Source organism: Balaenoptera borealis (assembly GCF_965194805.1).
Source record: "Balaenoptera borealis genome assembly, chromosome: 13".
Taxonomy (NCBI): Eukaryota; Metazoa; Chordata; class Mammalia; order Artiodactyla; family Balaenopteridae; genus Balaenoptera; species Balaenoptera borealis.
Genome location: NC_138870.1, coordinates 47,503,858 through 47,522,287, shown reverse-complemented (window position 1 = coordinate 47,522,287; position 18,430 = coordinate 47,503,858). Strand labels below are relative to the sequence as shown.

Here is an 18,430-nt window from a genome sequence, read left to right as displayed (position 1 = left end):
GTGCAGTAGTTAAGAATCCACGTGCCAATGCAGGGGACATGGGTTCGAGCCCTGGTCTGGGAAGATCCCACATGCCACAGAGCAACTAATCCCGTGCACCACAGCTACTGAGCCTGCACTCTAGAGCCTGAGAGCCACAACTACTGAAGCCCACGGACCTAGAGCCTGTGTTCCGCAACAAGAGAAGCCACCGCTATGAGAAGCCCGTGCACTGCAACAAAGAGTAGGCCCCGCTCACCACAACTAGAGAAAGCCCACATGCAGCAATGAAGACCCAACACAGCCAAAAATAAAATAAATAAATTTATAAAAAAAAAAAAGAACAAAGCTGGAGGCACAACCCTCCCAGACTTCAGACAATACTACAAAGCTACAGTAATCAAAATAGCATGGTACTGGCACAAAAACAGACATATGGATCAATGGAACAAAATAGAGAGCCCAGAAATAAACCCACACACCTATGGTCAATTAATCTTCAACAAGGTAGCAAGAATATACAATGGAGAAAAGACAGTCTCTTCAGCAAGTAGTGATGGGAAAGTTGGACAGCTGCATGAAAATCAATGAAGTTAGAACACTCCCTCACACCATGCGCAAAAACAAACTCAAAATAGCTTCAAGACTTAAATATAAGTCTATAGGGACTTCCCTGGTGGTGCAGTGGTTAAAAATCCACCTGCCAACGCAGGGGAGACAGATTTGAGCCCTGGTCTGGGAAGATCCCACATGCCACAGAGCAACTAGGCCCGTGAGCCACAACTACTGAGCCTGCGCTCTAGAGCCCGTGAGCCACAACAACTGAGCCCACATGCTGCAACTACTGAAGCCCACATGCCTAGAGCTTGTGCTCTGCAATGGCACCGAGGAGCCACTGCAATGACAAGACTGCACACTGCAACGAAGAGTAGCCCCCGTTCGCTGCAACTAGAGAAAGCCCCCATGCAACAAAGAAGACCCAATGCAGCCAAAAATAAAAATAAATTTTAAAGTAATTAAAAAAAAAAAAGACTATAAATGATACCATAAAACTCCTAGAAGAGAACATAGGCAAAACATTCTCTGACATAAATCATAGCAACGTTTTCTTAGGTAAGTCTCCCAGGCAATAGAAATAAAAGCAAAAATAAACAAATGGGACCTAATCAAATTTACAAGCTTTTGCACAGCAAAGGAAACCAGGGGGGAAGGGTTGGGGGAAGGGATAGTTAGGGAGTTTGGAATCAACATGTACACACTGCTATATTTAAAATGGATAACCAATGAGGACCTACTGTATGGCACAGGGAACTCTGCTCAATGTTATGTGGCAGCCTGGATGGGAGGGGAGTTTGGGGGAGAATGGATACATGTATATCTATGGCTGACTCGCTTTGCTGTGCACCTGAAACTATCATAACATTGTTAATCGGCTATACTCCAATATAAAATTAAAAGTTTTAAAAAAACATTAAGAAACTATTATAAATTAGAGTACAGGGACATGAAAATTAAATCAAAGTGTGATCCTGTATTGGATCAGTTGAAATGGAATGGATAATTCTATGATCTATTTAACTATCTAAAGAATACTACTGAAAGTATTCTGAAATCAGAGAAAACAGGTGAAAAAATTAAAGTGAATAAAAAATTATGCAAATAAAAAAGCAAGGTAGGGAGTTCTCTGGTGGTTAGGATTCCAGCCTTTCACTGCCAAGGCCTGGGTTCAATCCCTGGTCAGGGAACTGAGATCCCAGAAGCCTCAGCATGGCTCAAAAAAAAACAAAAAAAAACAAAAGGCAAGGTAATAATTAACTCCAAGAAAAACAAAAAAATTCACATGCTAATAATGCAAACACTATTAATTTAACTGAAATGTGATAAAAATTATATTAGAAATATGGGGATAAAGGAAATGGTCAGGAAAGTGGTGTAAAAAGCTAAATTCTCATTTACCCTAACAGGAAGTTAATTGAGAATATCTAAAATTAATAAATCAAGAAAAACTGTATGAAGTATATTATTCAGAAATATAGCACTAAATACCAGAAAAAATAGCTAAAAGTCAAAAGCGTTCACCTCTGAGGAACAGCAATGAAGGTGGTGAACTGTTTGTTGTGTTTTCATTTTTAAGCTTTTGAGTATTAACTGAATTTTCAACTATGTATGTGTATATTATTTTGATTTAAAAATTAAAAATCATTTCTTTTTAAATAAGGAAGAAATATATCCCAAAACAGCTGGCAAATAGGGAGGAGAAAACAAAATTAAATATTTATTAAAAGTACCAAAGTATAGACCCATTTCAAGTTAAGGATAAACAGACCCACATTTCTCAATAGTCCCTGAGCAATAGTTTATCACAGCACAGAACAGCTACTCTTTTACATTAAAAAATAACATCAAAACCAGCTAAATTGTTTCTAGTCTACTCTGTTTAATAGGGCAAGGAAGATTGATGCCTTTTGGAAATACTATCATCAAAAAATGGTTAAAATAGTAAAGATTCATCACCTAAAGGAGTAAGCTTTGGATATCTGGAATAAAAACCTATTGGTTCTCTGATGGTGCCAGATAAATGAGTTTAGGCAAGAAAGCTTATTGTTACAAAAAGTATAGATGATACATAAAGATTATTGGGACACTAACAATCAATTCCAGATTTTTGTCTTCTTCATTTCAAGAGCCACCAACCAGTTTTCTTTAGACTGCCTGGGCTGGTTTGGGCCAAGATCTAGTCAATATGTAGTCTGCCAGTGATGTAGGTAAATAAGATAGAGGGATGAAGAAAAACTGAGCATCCCAGCCCGCTGAGTATCGAGTGCAGGGATGCACAGATGTCAGGGCATGTTCCATACAGTCAGTAACCAGGTTCAGGTTTGTGCTACAACTCAACATCCCTTGTTTCAGGAGATCGTGATCTGTATACAAAAAGAAAAATGGCGGTCAGCAATCTTATTGCTTATATTTTTAAGATCCTGTTGCATGCAGTCACAGAAGTCTAACTACATTTAATTGCCACAAGGATTAGGCCAATCAGACCTGTGCTTCCCAATATAACAGCCACTAGCCACATGCAGCTAATGAGCATTTAAAATACAGCTAGCATGACCGAAAACTGAATTTTTGGGGGGTGGGAGGTGTTGCCGTGCAGCACAGCTTGCGGTATCTTAGTTCCCCGACCAGCGGCTGAAGCTGGGCCCCAGCGGTGAAAGCGCCAAGTCCTAACCACTGGACTGCCAGGGAATTCCCTGAAAACGGAATTTTTTAATTTAACTAATTTTAATTTTAAAACTCAATTCTGTTATTGGAAAACTTTTAAGTATGTTTGGAACAATATAGGTATGTGAATCTACTTTTTCAACTGGAAATTTTTAACATCTTTATTGAGATAATTCACATTCATAAAAACCATCCATTTAAAGTTTACAAATCAATGACTTTTAGTATATCCAGAGTTGTGCAACCATCACCACAATCTAAGTTTAGGACATTTTCATCATCCCAAAAAGAAACCCCATACCCATTAGCAATCACTCCCATTTCCTGACAACCCACCCAGCCCTAGGCAACCACCAATCTACTTTCTGTCTCTATGGCTTGCCTTTTCTGGACATTTCATGTAAATGAATCATACACTGTGGTCTTTTGTGACTGGTTTCTTTCAGGGGCAAAATGTTCTCAAGGTTCATCCTGTCATAGCAAGGATCAGTATTTCATTTCTTTTAATTGCCAAGTAATATTCCATTGTAGGGCTATACCACATTTTGTTTACCCATTCAACAGTCGATGGACACTTGAATTGTTTCCACTCTGGGGCTCTTATGAATAATGCTGCTGGTAACCATAAATTGTATTAATACAAATACAGAAGAAGTACGTCCTAGGAAAATTTAGCATGCAAGTTGAGATGTGCTATAAGTGTAAAATACACACCAATTTTCAAAGACTAACGGGAAAAAGAATATAAAATATCTTATTAATAGCTTTTATATTGATAATAAATGTTGAAATGATAGTATTTTGGATATATTGGTCTTAAATAAAATGTATTATTAAAATTTATTTAACCTGTTTCTTTTCCTTTTTTAAAAAGTAGCTACTAGAAAATTTAAGATGACATATGTGGCTCTCATATATCTGTTGGACAGCACTGATCTAAATTATTCTGATCCATGGACAAGTATATGAACAATTTCAACTCCTTAAATCATGAAATACATATATCCCTCCTTTTACATATGGTCACTTCTTAGTAAATTCTATTTTCCTTTGATTTCTATTGCCAAACTACATGTACTCGCAAGGGGAAACAAATTTCCTAATAGTTTAAAACTTTAGGTGGAGAAGAGCTTAGAACAATGGCTGTGCCCCTGACATGTTAGGAACTGTAGTTCTCTAGCTTGAGTTCTGAGAGGCTGAGGAAGTTTTCTGTCAGCCTTTCCTTGTTCCAATTTCTCTCCCCTCTGTTGATGGTGACCCTCTTAGGCCTGATGCACCCAGAAGACAGGGTTGTAGGTCGGGACTCTTCTGTCTGCACATCCCCCTTCTTCTTTTCTCTGTATGGCAATATCACCCAAAGCCAGAGACAGGGCTACTGCTACCCACCACAGGGCCTTTTTGTAAAAGGGAAAAGAGAGCTGCTCCCTTGGCCCTTGGCAAGCTGCTGACTTCTCTGTGTGAAGAAAATGCATCCCCTCCCCCCAGGAAGGTGCAGACCCACACAGTGTGCATGACTTAATTCTACTTAGAGGACTGCCTTCCCTGTTCCCCCAAAACTGCCTCCTCCTCCAGATCATCAGAATGGCATTCTTACACAAAATTAAACCATCTCACTCCTACAAGGCTCCCATGGCCTGCACATGAGGTCTAGCCTCTGGGAATGGCCAATAGGGCCCTGCAAATCCGGTCCTAACTCACTTACCTCTCCCCACCTATATATACCCTCCCTCCCCTCACAATAAAACGTGGAGTTTGTGGCTAGGCTGTTACCCAAAGGGTAGATAATATTGAAGGCTGAACTTTAGTTAAGCAGGCCTCCCACACCAGTCCTGACAAACTGTGGAGGGGCACCCCCTCCCAAGACCCTCTAGAGGCTCCATGCCTCTAACTATGTAATACCTCCCTGGTGCTCAGGTGGCCAGGCTCATAGGTGACAAGGCAGGGCAGGCCCTGGCCGTAGGCTGCCTATATGGCCTCTTCCTCAGCCTCAACAGCCATCACCAAGCCAACCATGAAGGCACTGGGACCTTCCTGAACTCCTCTTGTCTTGGGAAGCTTTGTTTAAGGAGTTTTCTCAGAAGATCTACCAATCATTCTCCACCAACCCTCTTTGCCCTTCTCATGCAAGGTTATCCATTATACCATCAAAAGAAAAGCTCACAGGTATCAAAAAACTTCTGTCCATAGGACTCCTTAATATGCACAGGGACTTCTTTCCAGACTTGTTTCACTGCCTCTGAGGACTTCTGCATATCTGTCATTCCTGTTCTGAAGTAGCCAGGTTCAACTATGCTGATTTTCACCCCAAAATGTTGAAGCTCACGCCTAGGAAAAAAAAAAACCTCAAGTTAACTCCTCTGATTGAAAGATACCACAATTTCAATGTTCTCAGGGAAGAAACAAAACAAAACAAAAAATAGTTATAAAAACACCTTTACTGAATATTTTAAAGAATAAAGAAATGGAAAGGAAAAAAATAAAATTTTAAACATCCCTAGATGCAACAATTGGGACATGATTATACAAACTACCATAACCATTCAATCCTACACCCACTCATTTAACAGTCATTAAGTTTCTACCATGTGCTATACACTGGAAATATGAAAAATATAAGGAATAATAAAGAAGATTAGCATTTTTATGGCATCTACTGTGCTAAGTGTTTTACATGCACAATCTCAGTAAATTAAGACTCTGTTCACCACCCCAAAAAGCTCACAGTGGGTGAGTCTGACAAGTAAGCAAATAATTGCAACACAATTCAAAAGAATTTAAAGGAGAGGTATTCAAGGGGCTACATAAGTAGAGAGGAGGATGTAGATGTTCTGAGAGAGTCAGAGAAGGCTTCAGTGAGGAGAAAATGTTTCATTTGAGCCTGGAAGGATAAAGAGGAAATTTCCCAGTGAGGAAAGAGGTGGAATGGAATACCAGGCAGCAGAAACTGCACACACAGAGCAGGGGGCTGTGCAAAATTACAGTGTGTTCAAAGACTGCAAGAGACCATTAGTGGAATATGATGTGGGCATTAAAATTACAGGCCATTGGTCATTCCAGAATATTCGGGTTAGTTCAAAAAACAGTTCCAAAAATACTTACCAGGAGCTGTGTATGTACCAGGCACTGTGCTAAGTGCTGCCTTCACCAAGTAAAGTAAGATGACATGGTGCACCATGTGAGAGGTATTCTCTCAGTACTCCAGGGACAGTGATGAGGGGCGCTCCCTGATCTAGAGGTTCAAGCAGCCTTGCTCGAGAAGATGAAGCCCAAGCTAATGTCAAGGAGAAATGTTTGGAACCATGGTCCATAAGAATGTAAAACATAAAGCATCATGAGCCTCTAAAGCCATGAGTGGTTCTCAAAGTGTAGACCCCGGTTCAACAGCATCAGCATCTGGGAGCTTGTTGGAAATGCAGATTACTGAGCCCCAGTCCAAACTTACAGTCAGAAACTCTGGGGATGAGAACCAATAATCTGTTTGAACAAGCCCTTCAGCTGGCTCTGAGGCATGCTAAAAGTTAAGAACCACTGCTCTAAAGGAAAAGCCTCCCTTGTCAAACCAAAACCTAAAACCTTCCAAGTCAGAGCTTCAGAAAATGATTCTCCAGGTGCATGTGTGCGCTGGGGAAGAAGGAGGGGCTACACAAGCCAGGGGTGCTTCAGCCCTCTACATCGCATTTCCCCTTGCAGCTTTCTCACACATTCCCAACACACCACAACATCTCCAGCCCCTCTAAAACTCCAGTTCAAATGTGGGACAAAACTTCCTTTTCCTGTTTATCCTTAGCACAATTAAGGCAAACTGGAATTTTCTAAAGGAATTAGTGATTTAAAGGTTGGAAGGGCATATCTTTGCTCTTGGTCTGGGAATGAGTCAAGGAGTCCAAGAGTCATGAGTGGTAGTAAATCAGCAGGCAGCAGCCCTGTGGAAGTAGACAGGATGTTGGGTAGGCAGAAAGCCACGCAAGGTGCCTGCCACATAGTAACAACTCATGTAGTGTCCACGGTTATTTCCCTACTCCCTTCCTAAGCAGATAATATATGCACAATGTATTAGATATATACCAGTCATGGCATGTGGTAGGCTAAATAATGGCCCCCAAAGATATCAGGTCCTAATCCCCGGAACCTGTAAATGTTACCTTATGTGGCAAAGATTTTGCAAGTTTGATTGAGTTAAGGATCTTGAGATAGGAAAACTGTGCCAGATTATCTGGGTGCGTCCTAAATGCAATCACAACTATCCTTATAAGAGAGGCAGAGGTAGATTTGAAGACCAACAGAGGAAGAGAAGGCAGCATGATCATGAAAGCAGAGATTGGAGTGATGTGGCCACAAGCCAAGGAATGCTGGCGGCCACCAGAAGCTGGAAGAGGCAAGTAATGGATTCTCTCCTAGAGCCTCTGGAAGGAACATGGCCCTGTCAACAACTGATTTTAGCCCAGTGATACTGATTTCAGACTTCTAGACTCCAGAACTGTGAGGGAATAAATATGTGTTGTTGTAGGACACCATACACCATAAATTACTTGTGGTAATTTATTACAGCAGCCATAGGAAGCTAATACATGATGCCTATAATATTTATAGCTCATTTCCAAGTGAAACTGCCCTAGAGTCAGCCCCTGCTAAAGGAGAGTCTGTGCAGCACTATTTTGTACCATGTGACTGCACCCTCATGTCTATAGCTGACTGGACCAGGAATGGTACTTGATGGGAGGGGAGCCCCTCTCAGGACTAGACAGTGACTCTGCCTGTTATTACCTATATGGCCTTGGCAAATTACTGAACCTCTGTGCCTCAGTTTCCCTAGGTATAGTCAATACAATAAAGATAAAATAATTCCTTCCTCATTGGGTTGCCATGAAAATTAAATGATTTATTAGATGGAAAGTACTCACAACAGTGCCTGACACATAATAAGTGCAAAAAATATCACATGATGTGGTGTCACCCGGCACACAAAAAATGAACTCAGCCAGTAGGAATCTCTGTCTCAGAAATTAAAATATAAGGGGGACTATAAAAAGAAGGAGCAGCTGATAGAGGGGCATGACGCTGAAATGATGTATTTTAAAAAACCAGGAGGTAGAGGCAGGGCGATTAGGGATTGTGGCAAACTGAAGCTATAAGAAAGAAAAGAAGTTATTAGATAAAGAAAAGATATACAGAGTAAAGGGATGGAAAAAGTTAGTTAGAAGCAGATGAGCACCAGAAAGAGTCACTGTGAAGAAACGAGGACAGGTTTACTTTAAGGAGGAAGGAAGACAGTCATCCTCTCTTCAGAAATGAAATTTTCTTAAGGATAAATCTTGAGAGTTAAAATGTGATGTGGTGACAGGAGACAGAGACTTGGGGTCAAAACACAGGTCTGCCAAATCATGGTCGTTGCAGCTGAACTTTGAGAAAGATACCAAAATCTGAGCCTCAGTTTCCTGTATAAAACAGACTAGTTATAATACTTACACATCAGATTTTGGAAGTGATGAAATAAGATAATGCAGATGAGGGCTTCCCTGGTGGCGCAGTGGTTAAGAATCCACCTGCTGGGACTTCCCTGGTGGCGCAGTGGTTAAGAATCCGCCTGCCGGGCTTCCCTGGTGGCGCAGTGGTTGAGAATCTGCCTGCTAATGCAGGGGACACGGGTTCGAGCCCTGGTCCGGGAAGATCCCACATGCTGCGGAGCAATTAAGCCCGTGCGCCACAACTACTGAGCCTGCGCTCTAGAGCCCGCAAGCCACAACTACTGAGCCCACGTGCCACAACTACTGAAGCCTGCATGCCTAGAGCCTGTGCTCTGCAACAAGAGAAGCCACCGCAATGAGAAGCTCACGCACCGCAACGAAGAGTAGCCCCCGCTCGCCGCAACTAGAGAAAGCCTGCGTGCAGCAACGAAGACCCAATGGAGACAAAAATTAATTTTTTTTTAATTTTAAAAATTAAAAAAAACAGATAATGTAGGTGAAAGTGACTAGCATGGTGTCTGAGACATATTTAAGTGCTCAGTAGTTGCTTTTGTTTTAACTTGGAGTTACCTCAGAATATCTGAAAAGGCTTCCACTCCATACTTGGTGGAAGAGTAGACTCCTCCAAAGAAAGCAATTCTTCCCAGAATGCTGGAGACATTGACAATCCTCCCCTGTGCTCTCCTTACCAAGGGAAGCATGCTCAAGGTCACCTCTATCAAACCAATGAGGTTCACTTTGAGGGTATTCATATAGGCCTCAATCTTCAGCCACTCAGTGTAGCCATGTGGGTGAAAAGTGCCTGCATTGTTGACCAGACCCCAGAGCCCTGAAACAATAAAAATCAAAGCAGGAGTTCAGTTTCACGCAAAAACGACAGACTTCTACCTTGATCAATCTTCCTGCTGAAGACAACTAAAAATGCTAGACAAAACATATTTTTTCAATCTTCTTAAACACATCTATCACTAAGAAGGTAAAGGAAGGTCAGGCCAAAAACTAAGAGAAGGCAGGAATCCAGAGAGGATAAACAGAACCCTGACGGTAGCTTTTGATTCGAGGGAATTTGCCAACCAGTGTGAGTTTGAACTTTAGTACTTATAGCATCAAAAAACATATACAATAAGAAGACATGAAGTCCAGGGCCCACCTAAGGTAGGGAGTCTAATAAAAGACACTTTCTGCATTAAACTGGAATCCTAAATGGCTACACTATCACTTTAGGGATAGAGATAGAAAGGACTTCCAAAGGACTGAAAGTAAAACTGCCTATCTTGAGCTCTGGTGTTGTGGGGAGGAGGGAAGAATCGGCCCCAAGGACCAGAAAGAAAAGAAGATTTGGTGGCGATGAGATAATAAGAGTCCTTCCTCCTTTAGATTTGGTGAGTTTGAGGTTCCAGCAGAATTTCCAGATGAGAAAGCCAGCAAGTAGTTGGGAATTCAGGGAAGAAATAATTTAGAAATCAAGGACAAAAAGGTAATAGGTTAAACTATGGGTAACTGGGGTCCATTCAACATTTGTTGAGCCCTTAACATGTACCAGACAATATGTCGGAAACTGGAAATACAGTAATGGGTAAGAGAGGTCCATGTCCTCAAGGAGCACACTCTCTAACAGATGGGAAAACAATAAAAATAATAATAACAATACAGTAGAAATAAACCACTGTGCACAGCACAGAGGCTATAACTACCCATAACTCCTGACTCTAGAGTCAAGAACATCCTCAGGTAGGAGTAATATTTTAAAGTAAATTTTCTAATTTAAAGTAAATTTTAAAAAAAAACAACATTCTTCAATCCAAACAAAACAATTTTATTACTAGTTTGCAACTCCTAGGATGAGTATATATTTAAGAGGTCCAATTATCAGGATCTATTGAATCATAAAACAAGTGGAGGAAAAAGAAGGGGATCAAAGAGGATTTGGATAATATCCAGAGAAAGTGAAACTTAGAAAAGAGGATTTATCCATAATTGCCAAAAATTAAAACCAACCAAGATGTCCTTCAGTAAGTGAATGGATAAACAAACTGTGGTACATACAATGGAATATTATTCAGTGATAAAATGAAATGAGCTATCAAGCCACAGGAAAACATGGAGGGACATTAAATGCATATTGTTAAATGAAAGAAGCCAGTCTAAAAGACTACATACAATATGCTTCCAACTACATGACATTTGGGAAAAGGTAAAACTATGGAAACAGTAAAAAGCTGCATAGTTGCCAGGGTTTGGGGGGAGGTGGGGAGAGCAGAGGAGATGAATAGGTGGAGCACAGAGGATTTTTAGGGCACTGAAATTATTCTACATTATATTGTACTATAACGGTAGATACAGGATATTTTACACTTGGCAAAACCCATAGAACCGTACAACACAAAGTGGATCCTAATGTAAACTATGGACTTTAGTTAATGATAATGTATCAATATTGGTTTATCAATGTAATAAATGTACTACACATGCAAGATATTAATAACAGGAGAAACTGTAAGAGGGGGGTTTGTATATGGGAACTCTGTACTTTTCAACTTTTCTATAAACCTATAACTGCTCTAAGAAATACAGTCTATTAATTAGAAAAAGTAAAATAAAATGAAAACTTTTTTTAAAAACAGAAGAGGACCAAAGGCTGACTTCCAGGGATGTCTATATTTTAGATAGTAGCCAAGGGAAGAAGAATCAGATTCTTAAGAACACCTTGAAAATTCTTCAGACATAAAGAATTGCGGTTGTAAATACTCCACTTGCAAGGTGAGATAACAGCCTCAAATCTACTGAGTTCATTTTTCAATGTAAACATTGTTAAGAAAATGAAACACTGCAGAAGATCACAACTGTCCTTCAAATGACAAAGCCAGCTTTTCAAGCCCTGCTTTTGAGATTATATATATATAATATATATATACACATAAAACTTTAACATCTTCATTCCTAAGTAAATGAAAGAAGAAAATACTTCTCCATACCTCTGTCCCCCACACGCTCCTTCACCCACTCAGTGGCCGCAGCGATGCTCTCAGTCTTGGTGACGTCCAGGATCACTGTCTCCAGCCTGTCTGATGTCTGGTTCCTCAGCTGCTCGGCCCCCTGCTCCGTCAGACACGCAGCCAGAACCCTCAAGCCTCGCAGGTGCAGCTGCCTGGCCAGCAGGTTCCCGAAGCCTGAGTCACAGCCCGTGATGAAGACGAACTTGTCCTGGAGGTGGCTCACCACCTGCCTCTCCCGGTACCAGCGCAGGAGGTAGTACAGGCCCACGAGGACCGCCAGGTACAGCCACATGGTGAGGGGACCTCCTTCAAAAGAAAAAGAAGAGGGACTTCCCTGGTGGTGCAGTGGCTAAGAATCCACCTGCAATGCAGGGACACGGGTTCAAGCCCTGGTCCAGGAAGATCCCACATGCCGTGGAGCAACTAAGCCCGTGCGCCACAACTACTGAGCCTGCGTGCCACAACTACTGAAGCCTGTGTGCCTAGAGCCCGTGCTCCGCAACAAGAGAAGCCGCTGCAATGTGAAGCCTGCGCACTGCAATCAAGAGTAGCCCCCTCTTGCCGCAACTAGAGAAAGCCCGCGCGCAGCAACGAAGAGCCAACGCAGCCAAAAATAAATCATTTTTTATAAAAAGAAAAGAAAAAGAAGAGCTTTCATTTTATTCCTTCCTTTTTTCTTTAACTAGTATTTACTGAGTATTGACTATGTGCCAGGCATTGCACTAAGTGCTGGGACTCTGTATTAACTAATACTTGGTCCTACCCTCTAGCCATAGTCTAGAGGGGGAAGTCAGGGAAGTAACCAAACAAATGCACTGCGATGTGGTAGATGCCAAACAAAAGTATATACAGTCTAATGAGACTATAAAGGAGGGTGACCCACTGCCTGCAAAGTTAGAAACAGATTCACAGAGGCAGTGATTTTGGAACTACTTCCAATAAAATAGTTAAGAGTTCAAAAAGTGGACAAGGTGGGTGGCGGGGCGGGTGGTGGTGTGATGAATTGGGGGATTGGGATTGACATATATACACTAATATGTATAAAATGGATAACTAATAAGAACCTGCTGTACAAAAAAATAAATAAAATTCTAAAAAAAAAAAAAAAGTGGACAAGGATAAAAGGACATTCCAGGCAGCAATAGTGTGTACATGAATGGAGTGGTGAGCAGCATAAAACTTCCTGATACCTACGAGAAGTTCAGGTGATGCAGAGAGCACACAGAGGAAGAAATGGAAGATGAGGTAGTGAAGGGCCAGACTAGGAAGGGTCCTGTGGGTCACACTAAGGAATCTGGATGTTATCTTAGAGGCAACAAGGGTGTGCCATTAGAAGGTATTAAACTGAAGACTAAGATGTCCAGATTTAGCTTTAGAAAGATCTGTCTCACAGTGGGAGTGGAGGATGGATTAAACAGGGAGGGGTGGGATGAAGGCAAAGAGATTAGTTAAGAGACCCAGCAGTTTGGGTGAGACATTGCAGCCAAAGCAGTTCGTAAATATAGACCAATCAGATGCATTATTGAAATGAGTGTTCAGAGATGCCTACCTTTCTATATGTAGTTCTAGAGAAACATCCACCATTTGGGGCAATCTATAGTTGTTGGCTGAACTAACATATGACTCATAAAGTCATAGGTAGAGGTCAAAGATGGGTGTGAGCCCAGTAGGACATCATAAGGCCTACACAATGCCTACCTTAGCTTGGCTTTAAGGTCTTCCCAGTGCTCTGGCCCTTGATTTCCTTCTTAGCTTTCTCTTTTACCACACCTCTTTTGTACCCTACTCTTTAGTCATAACAAGCACCTTGCAGTACTCCACACAGTACAGGCTTTTCATGCCTCAGTATACAACTCTCTCTACAATTCCTTCTTTCCCAGCTCTCATCCACTTGACAAATAATACTCATCTGTTAAGCCTCCACTGAACCATCATTTTCATTCAACAAACATCAATTCAACATCTACTATGAGTCAGACATGATGTTAGGCACTGATACACATAGTGAACAAAACAAGTTCCATTATTCATTGAATTCACAGTCTAAGTGTAAAGACTGACAAGAAAACAATGCAGTATACAGTCGTCCCTTGGTATCCACAGAGGACTGGTTACAGGACCCTTCACAGATACCAAAATCTGAAGATGTTTACATCCCTTATGTAAAATGGCATAGTATTTGCATATAACCTATGAACATCCTCCCGTACACTTTAAATCATCTCTAGATTACTTATAATACCTAATTCAATCTAAGTGTTATGGAATAGTCGTAAACACAATGTAAATGCTATGTATCAATAATTAGTTATAAAAACAATGTAAATGCTATGTAAATAGTTGCTGGCATGCAGCAAATTCAAGTTTTGCCTTTTGGAACTTTCTGGAAATTTTTTTTCTAATATTTTTGATCTGTGGATGGTTGAATCTGCAGGTGCAAAACTCGTAGATATGGAGGGCCAACCATAATAGAAGTAAGGGCAGGATGCTGTTGGAGCATTCAGGAGAAGCTTCCAAGCCAGTCCAGGGAGATCTGAGAAGTTTCCTAGTGAGAGTAAAATATAACTTGAGATCTAAAGCATAATAAAATAACAACAAAAGCAGCTAACGCTTGCATAGCACTTGCTGTGTATCAGGCCCTGTTCTAAGCATTTCACATATATTAACTTACTGAATTCTCACAACAGCCCCATAAGGCAGGTCCTGTCAATATCCCTGTGTGTTGGTTCAGACGCCAAGACAGAACTAGACATGCAAGGGACTCATTGAGGGAAACAACCTATAGAGAATAAAGGGGGAAAGTGCAGGAATAGGTGCCAATACATGTCTGACACCTCTGAAAGAAGAGAGAGAAGAAAGAAGGAATTAAAAGGAAGAAATTTAGCTACAGTTCAGCCCTGAGAAAGTCTCAGCTAGGCTGATGAGGGTCCTTGAGCAAAGACTGCCAGTAGAGTCCCACACTGGGCCGAACTGGTTAGAACTTTCAGTCCCACCTCCAGGGAGAGGAGAGGGACTGGAGATTGAGTTTAATCACTAATGGCTAATGATTTAAATCAATTATGCCTAAGTAATGAAGCCTCATCAAAACCAAAAAGAACAGGGTTCAGAGAGCTTCCAGGTGAACATATGGAGATTCAGGGAAAGTGGTGTACTTGGAGAGGGCATGGAAGCTCTGCGCCCTTTCCCCATAACTTGCCCTAAGCATCTCTTCCATCTGGCTGCTCCTGAGTTGTATGCTTTTTTAATAAACTAGTAGTCAGATAAGTAAAATGTTTCTGTGAGTTCTGTTAGCCACTCTAGCAAATTAATCGAACCCAAGGATGGGGTCGTTGGATCCTCCAATCTATAGCCAGTCCGTCAGAAGCACAGATGATAATCTGGGCTTGCAACTGGTGTCTGAAGTGAGGGGTGAAGAGGGTAGTCTTGTAGGACTGAACCCTTAACCTATGGAATCTGATGCTGTCTCCTGGTAGTTAGTGTCAGAACTGAGTTGAATTGTGGGACACCTAGCTGGTGTTGCAGAGAATTGCTTGTTGTAATTGGGTCCAGAATTGTTAAGGGTATAGGGGAATAAAATTAGAGGAGGCAGTGAAGGGGGGAAAAGAGTGGATAGAGACATTTAATACTCCCTCCCTCCTCTTCTCTTTCTCTCCTTTTCCCCCTCCCCCCACCTCCCTATTCTCTCCCCTCCCCCAAGCTTTCTGCTCTCTCCAATCTGAGAGCTCTGTGTTCTCTAGCCAGCTGCCTCTGTTCTGCCCAACTGTCATTCTCTGGTGCACTGCAGTAACAGAGAGAGCTTCATCCTGCCTGTTTACTGACTAAAAGGGTAATTTCCTGATGCCAGTCAAAGATGAAAATCCATTTCCCCCATTAGGAAGAAGCTTGGAACCCACAGCCTCTCTAGGTATTACTATTCAACCATCACAGAGCAAGAAGACTAATCCTGCAGGAGAAATATGCCAGGCCAGGCAGAATCCCAAAACGTGAGCCAAAAGTGAACATTAATCAAATACCTGGAGATATGACTTGACTATGCCTTGACTATTTCAAATATCTATATCCCTTGACCTGACCATTTTCTGAGGTTCTGTCCTGTATTTCTAATTTCCTTAAGTACTCTCCAGCCAGCTGTGTAGCCAGAAACTCAATATATCCGAGATAGAACACATCATATTTTCTCCTAAAAGTGTTTCTCCTCCAGTATTCCCAATTTCTATTTGTATTACTTTTTAGTCTTAAGGCTCTGACACTTCCTCTTCATTGCCCCATGCATTCCCTCAGGAGACGAGGCTGTAGAGTCTAGCTCTCTAGTATCTGGAGCACCTGTCCCCTCCCTTTCATTCCTATGGCCACATCCATTGTTCAAGCCTTCAACATTCAGTACCTCTTGCTTGGCCTATCATAGAAGCCTTCTCACCATCCCCACAGTGTCAGTCCCTTCCCCTCTCCTCCACATGGTGCTGTCTGGTTAATTTTCCTAAAGCACAGCTCTGTTGATGTCACTACCTGAAAAGCATCCAACCTACTAAATAAAATCTAAATCATCTTAATCCATGATTGGGCCTCAACCTTATCTCCCGCTCCTCCCACTCACATGGCCTATGTTCCATCCAAACCAAACAGCCTGCTGCTCTCCATTTATTCATGCTCTGCTCTTTCCATGCTCCAGATCTGTGGTCTCACCATTCCCTTTGCCTGAAATGCCCTTCTTGCTCATCTATGCATGTCAGTATACTACCTGTCCTGCAAGACTCAGCAAATCACACTTCCTCCATATAAAGCCATCTCTGAATTATCAACAGCAGGTCTGCTCTCCCATAACAATCTATTCATACCTCTTCTGTGTAGCTCATCTCTCCAACTAGACTGGTACTCCTGGGGTAGTTCTGTGACCGATTCATCTTTATACACAGCACCTACTTCAGGGCTTTGGTCCAGTATATAGCTGAACTGAATAAACAGTTACCACTTCTGGAAGAGCCTGTTTGTTTTTAATATATATTCAGAAAACAGTGCCACTGTACCCAATTGATCAACTATGGTTGTACATCACCATTTTATTTCCTGCATTATTTTTCTTTTTCTTGAAAGTAGCAACTATAATATAATACATAGTAAGTGTTTCTACAAATTTTTTCCTTCTCTATAGATATTTAGAAAGTGTCTAACTTCACGAAGACACAGAGAAGCAAGTGTAAGCCAAGACTGTGCTTACTCACCCTGACCATTCTGCCTGGTACCTGGTACAAAGCCTTTGACTAGTCTTTGGCTCCTCCATCTTCCTCACTCTTCATATTCAGTCACGTTCCAAACCCTAGAGATTCTTTAATATTATCTCTTACATCTCTGCTCTTCCTTACATTCTACCTTGGTTTTTACCTTCACTCTTCTTACCTGGCCTAAAGCCTCCTAAATTATCTCCCCATTTCCAGTTCATTCTACACACCACTGTTGGATGAATTTTTCTCAAGCCCTGTCATGCCATTCCCTTTCAGCAGTCCCCAGTGGTCCACCAAATACAGGATAAACTCCTCACCAGATGCTTCTAGGCCCTCCACTATAGTCCATCTCACAAATGTCAGCTTGCAGTCTAGTTAGGAAACTCACTGCTTCTCAAACCTGCCAGTGTATTTTGGCCTCTAGGGCTTTGCTCTTGCTATTTCCTCTGCTCGTTCACTGAAACAAGCAGTTATTAAATATCAAATCTGCACCAAATTCTGGGTAAGTGCTGAGAATACAGAGATGAGTGTAACCTAGTGCCTACCCTCAAGGAGCTCACAGAGCTAGTGGGGGATATAAAAATAGAAATAAATTATTAAGAAAATGTGGAAAGGACAGCAAGAGAAAGTGCTTATTTTTGCCTAAGGTGTCATGGAAGAGGTAGCATTAGAGGTGAACAGAAGCTCAGCGCACTAAGCAGAATGAAGAGAAGCATACCTCAGGCAGCAGGAACAGGATGGGAGACGGCACAGAGGTTTATAAGGCTATATGCCATGGAGTAGCAAGAGGTGATGCTGGAAAGACAGGTAGGGGCCTGATCATGAAAGCCCTTGGTTGGCATACCAAAGAATGTAGGACTTCCCTGGTGGCACAGTGGTTTAGAGTACGCCTGCCAATGCTGGGGACACGGGTTCAATCCCTGGTCCGGGAAGATCCCACATGCCACGGAGCAACTAAGCCCGTGCGCCACAACTACTGAGTCTGCGCTCTAGAGCCCACGAGCCACAACTACTGAGCCCACGTGTCACAACTAGTGAAGCTCACGTGCCTAGAGCCCGTGCTCTGCAACAAGAGAAGCCACCGCAATGAGAAGCCTGCTCACCACAACAAAGAGTAGCCCCCGCTCGCCACAACCAGAGAAAGCCTGCGTGATGAAGACCCAACGCACCCAAAAATAAAAAATAAAAAAGAATGTAGATTGTGTCCTGAATTTTGTCATTTATGCATTCAATCAACATTTTTTGAGCACCCACTATATGTCAGGCACTGTTAGGTGCTGACCACTCATATACTGCTGATGGCAACGTAAAATGGTATAGCTGCACTGGAACCTTGAAAACATTATGCTTAGTTGAAAAAGATCACATACTGTATGATTCAATTTATATGAAATTTCCAGCATAGGCAAACCTATAGAAACAGAAAGTAGGTGAGTGGTTGCCTAGGACTGGATTGGGGTAGTTGGGGGAAAATAGGGAGGGTGACTGCTAAAGTGGAAGGGAGTTCTTTTGGGAGTAATGAAAATGTTCTAAAATTGATTGTAGGGCT

At 41.8% G+C, this 18,430-nt stretch overlaps 1 protein-coding gene across 12 annotated transcripts in view; it reads right to left on the bottom strand.

The window, feature by feature from the left end:
* Positions 1-290: 290 nt before the first annotated feature.
* LOC309609472 (17-beta-hydroxysteroid dehydrogenase type 6) overlaps positions 291-18,430 on the bottom strand; it is a 34,527-nt gene continuing 16,387 nt past the window's right edge. For 11 of the 12 annotated variants that reach the window (XM_082351035.1, XM_082351045.1, XM_082351039.1 and 8 more), the window contains 4 exons: positions 11,642-11,968; positions 9,237-9,495; positions 5,363-5,526; positions 291-2,900 (listed from right to left, as the gene is read on the bottom strand). In XM_082351035.1, coding sequence (XP_082207161.1) covers positions 2,683-2,900; positions 5,363-5,526; positions 9,237-9,495; positions 11,642-11,968 — 968 coding nt within the window. In that variant the 3' untranslated portion in view covers positions 291-2,682. Of the gene's footprint in view, positions 2,901-5,362; positions 5,527-9,236; positions 9,496-11,641; positions 12,024-18,430 lie in introns of all 12 variants that reach the window. The other variant, XM_082351036.1, reaches the window with a different exon arrangement.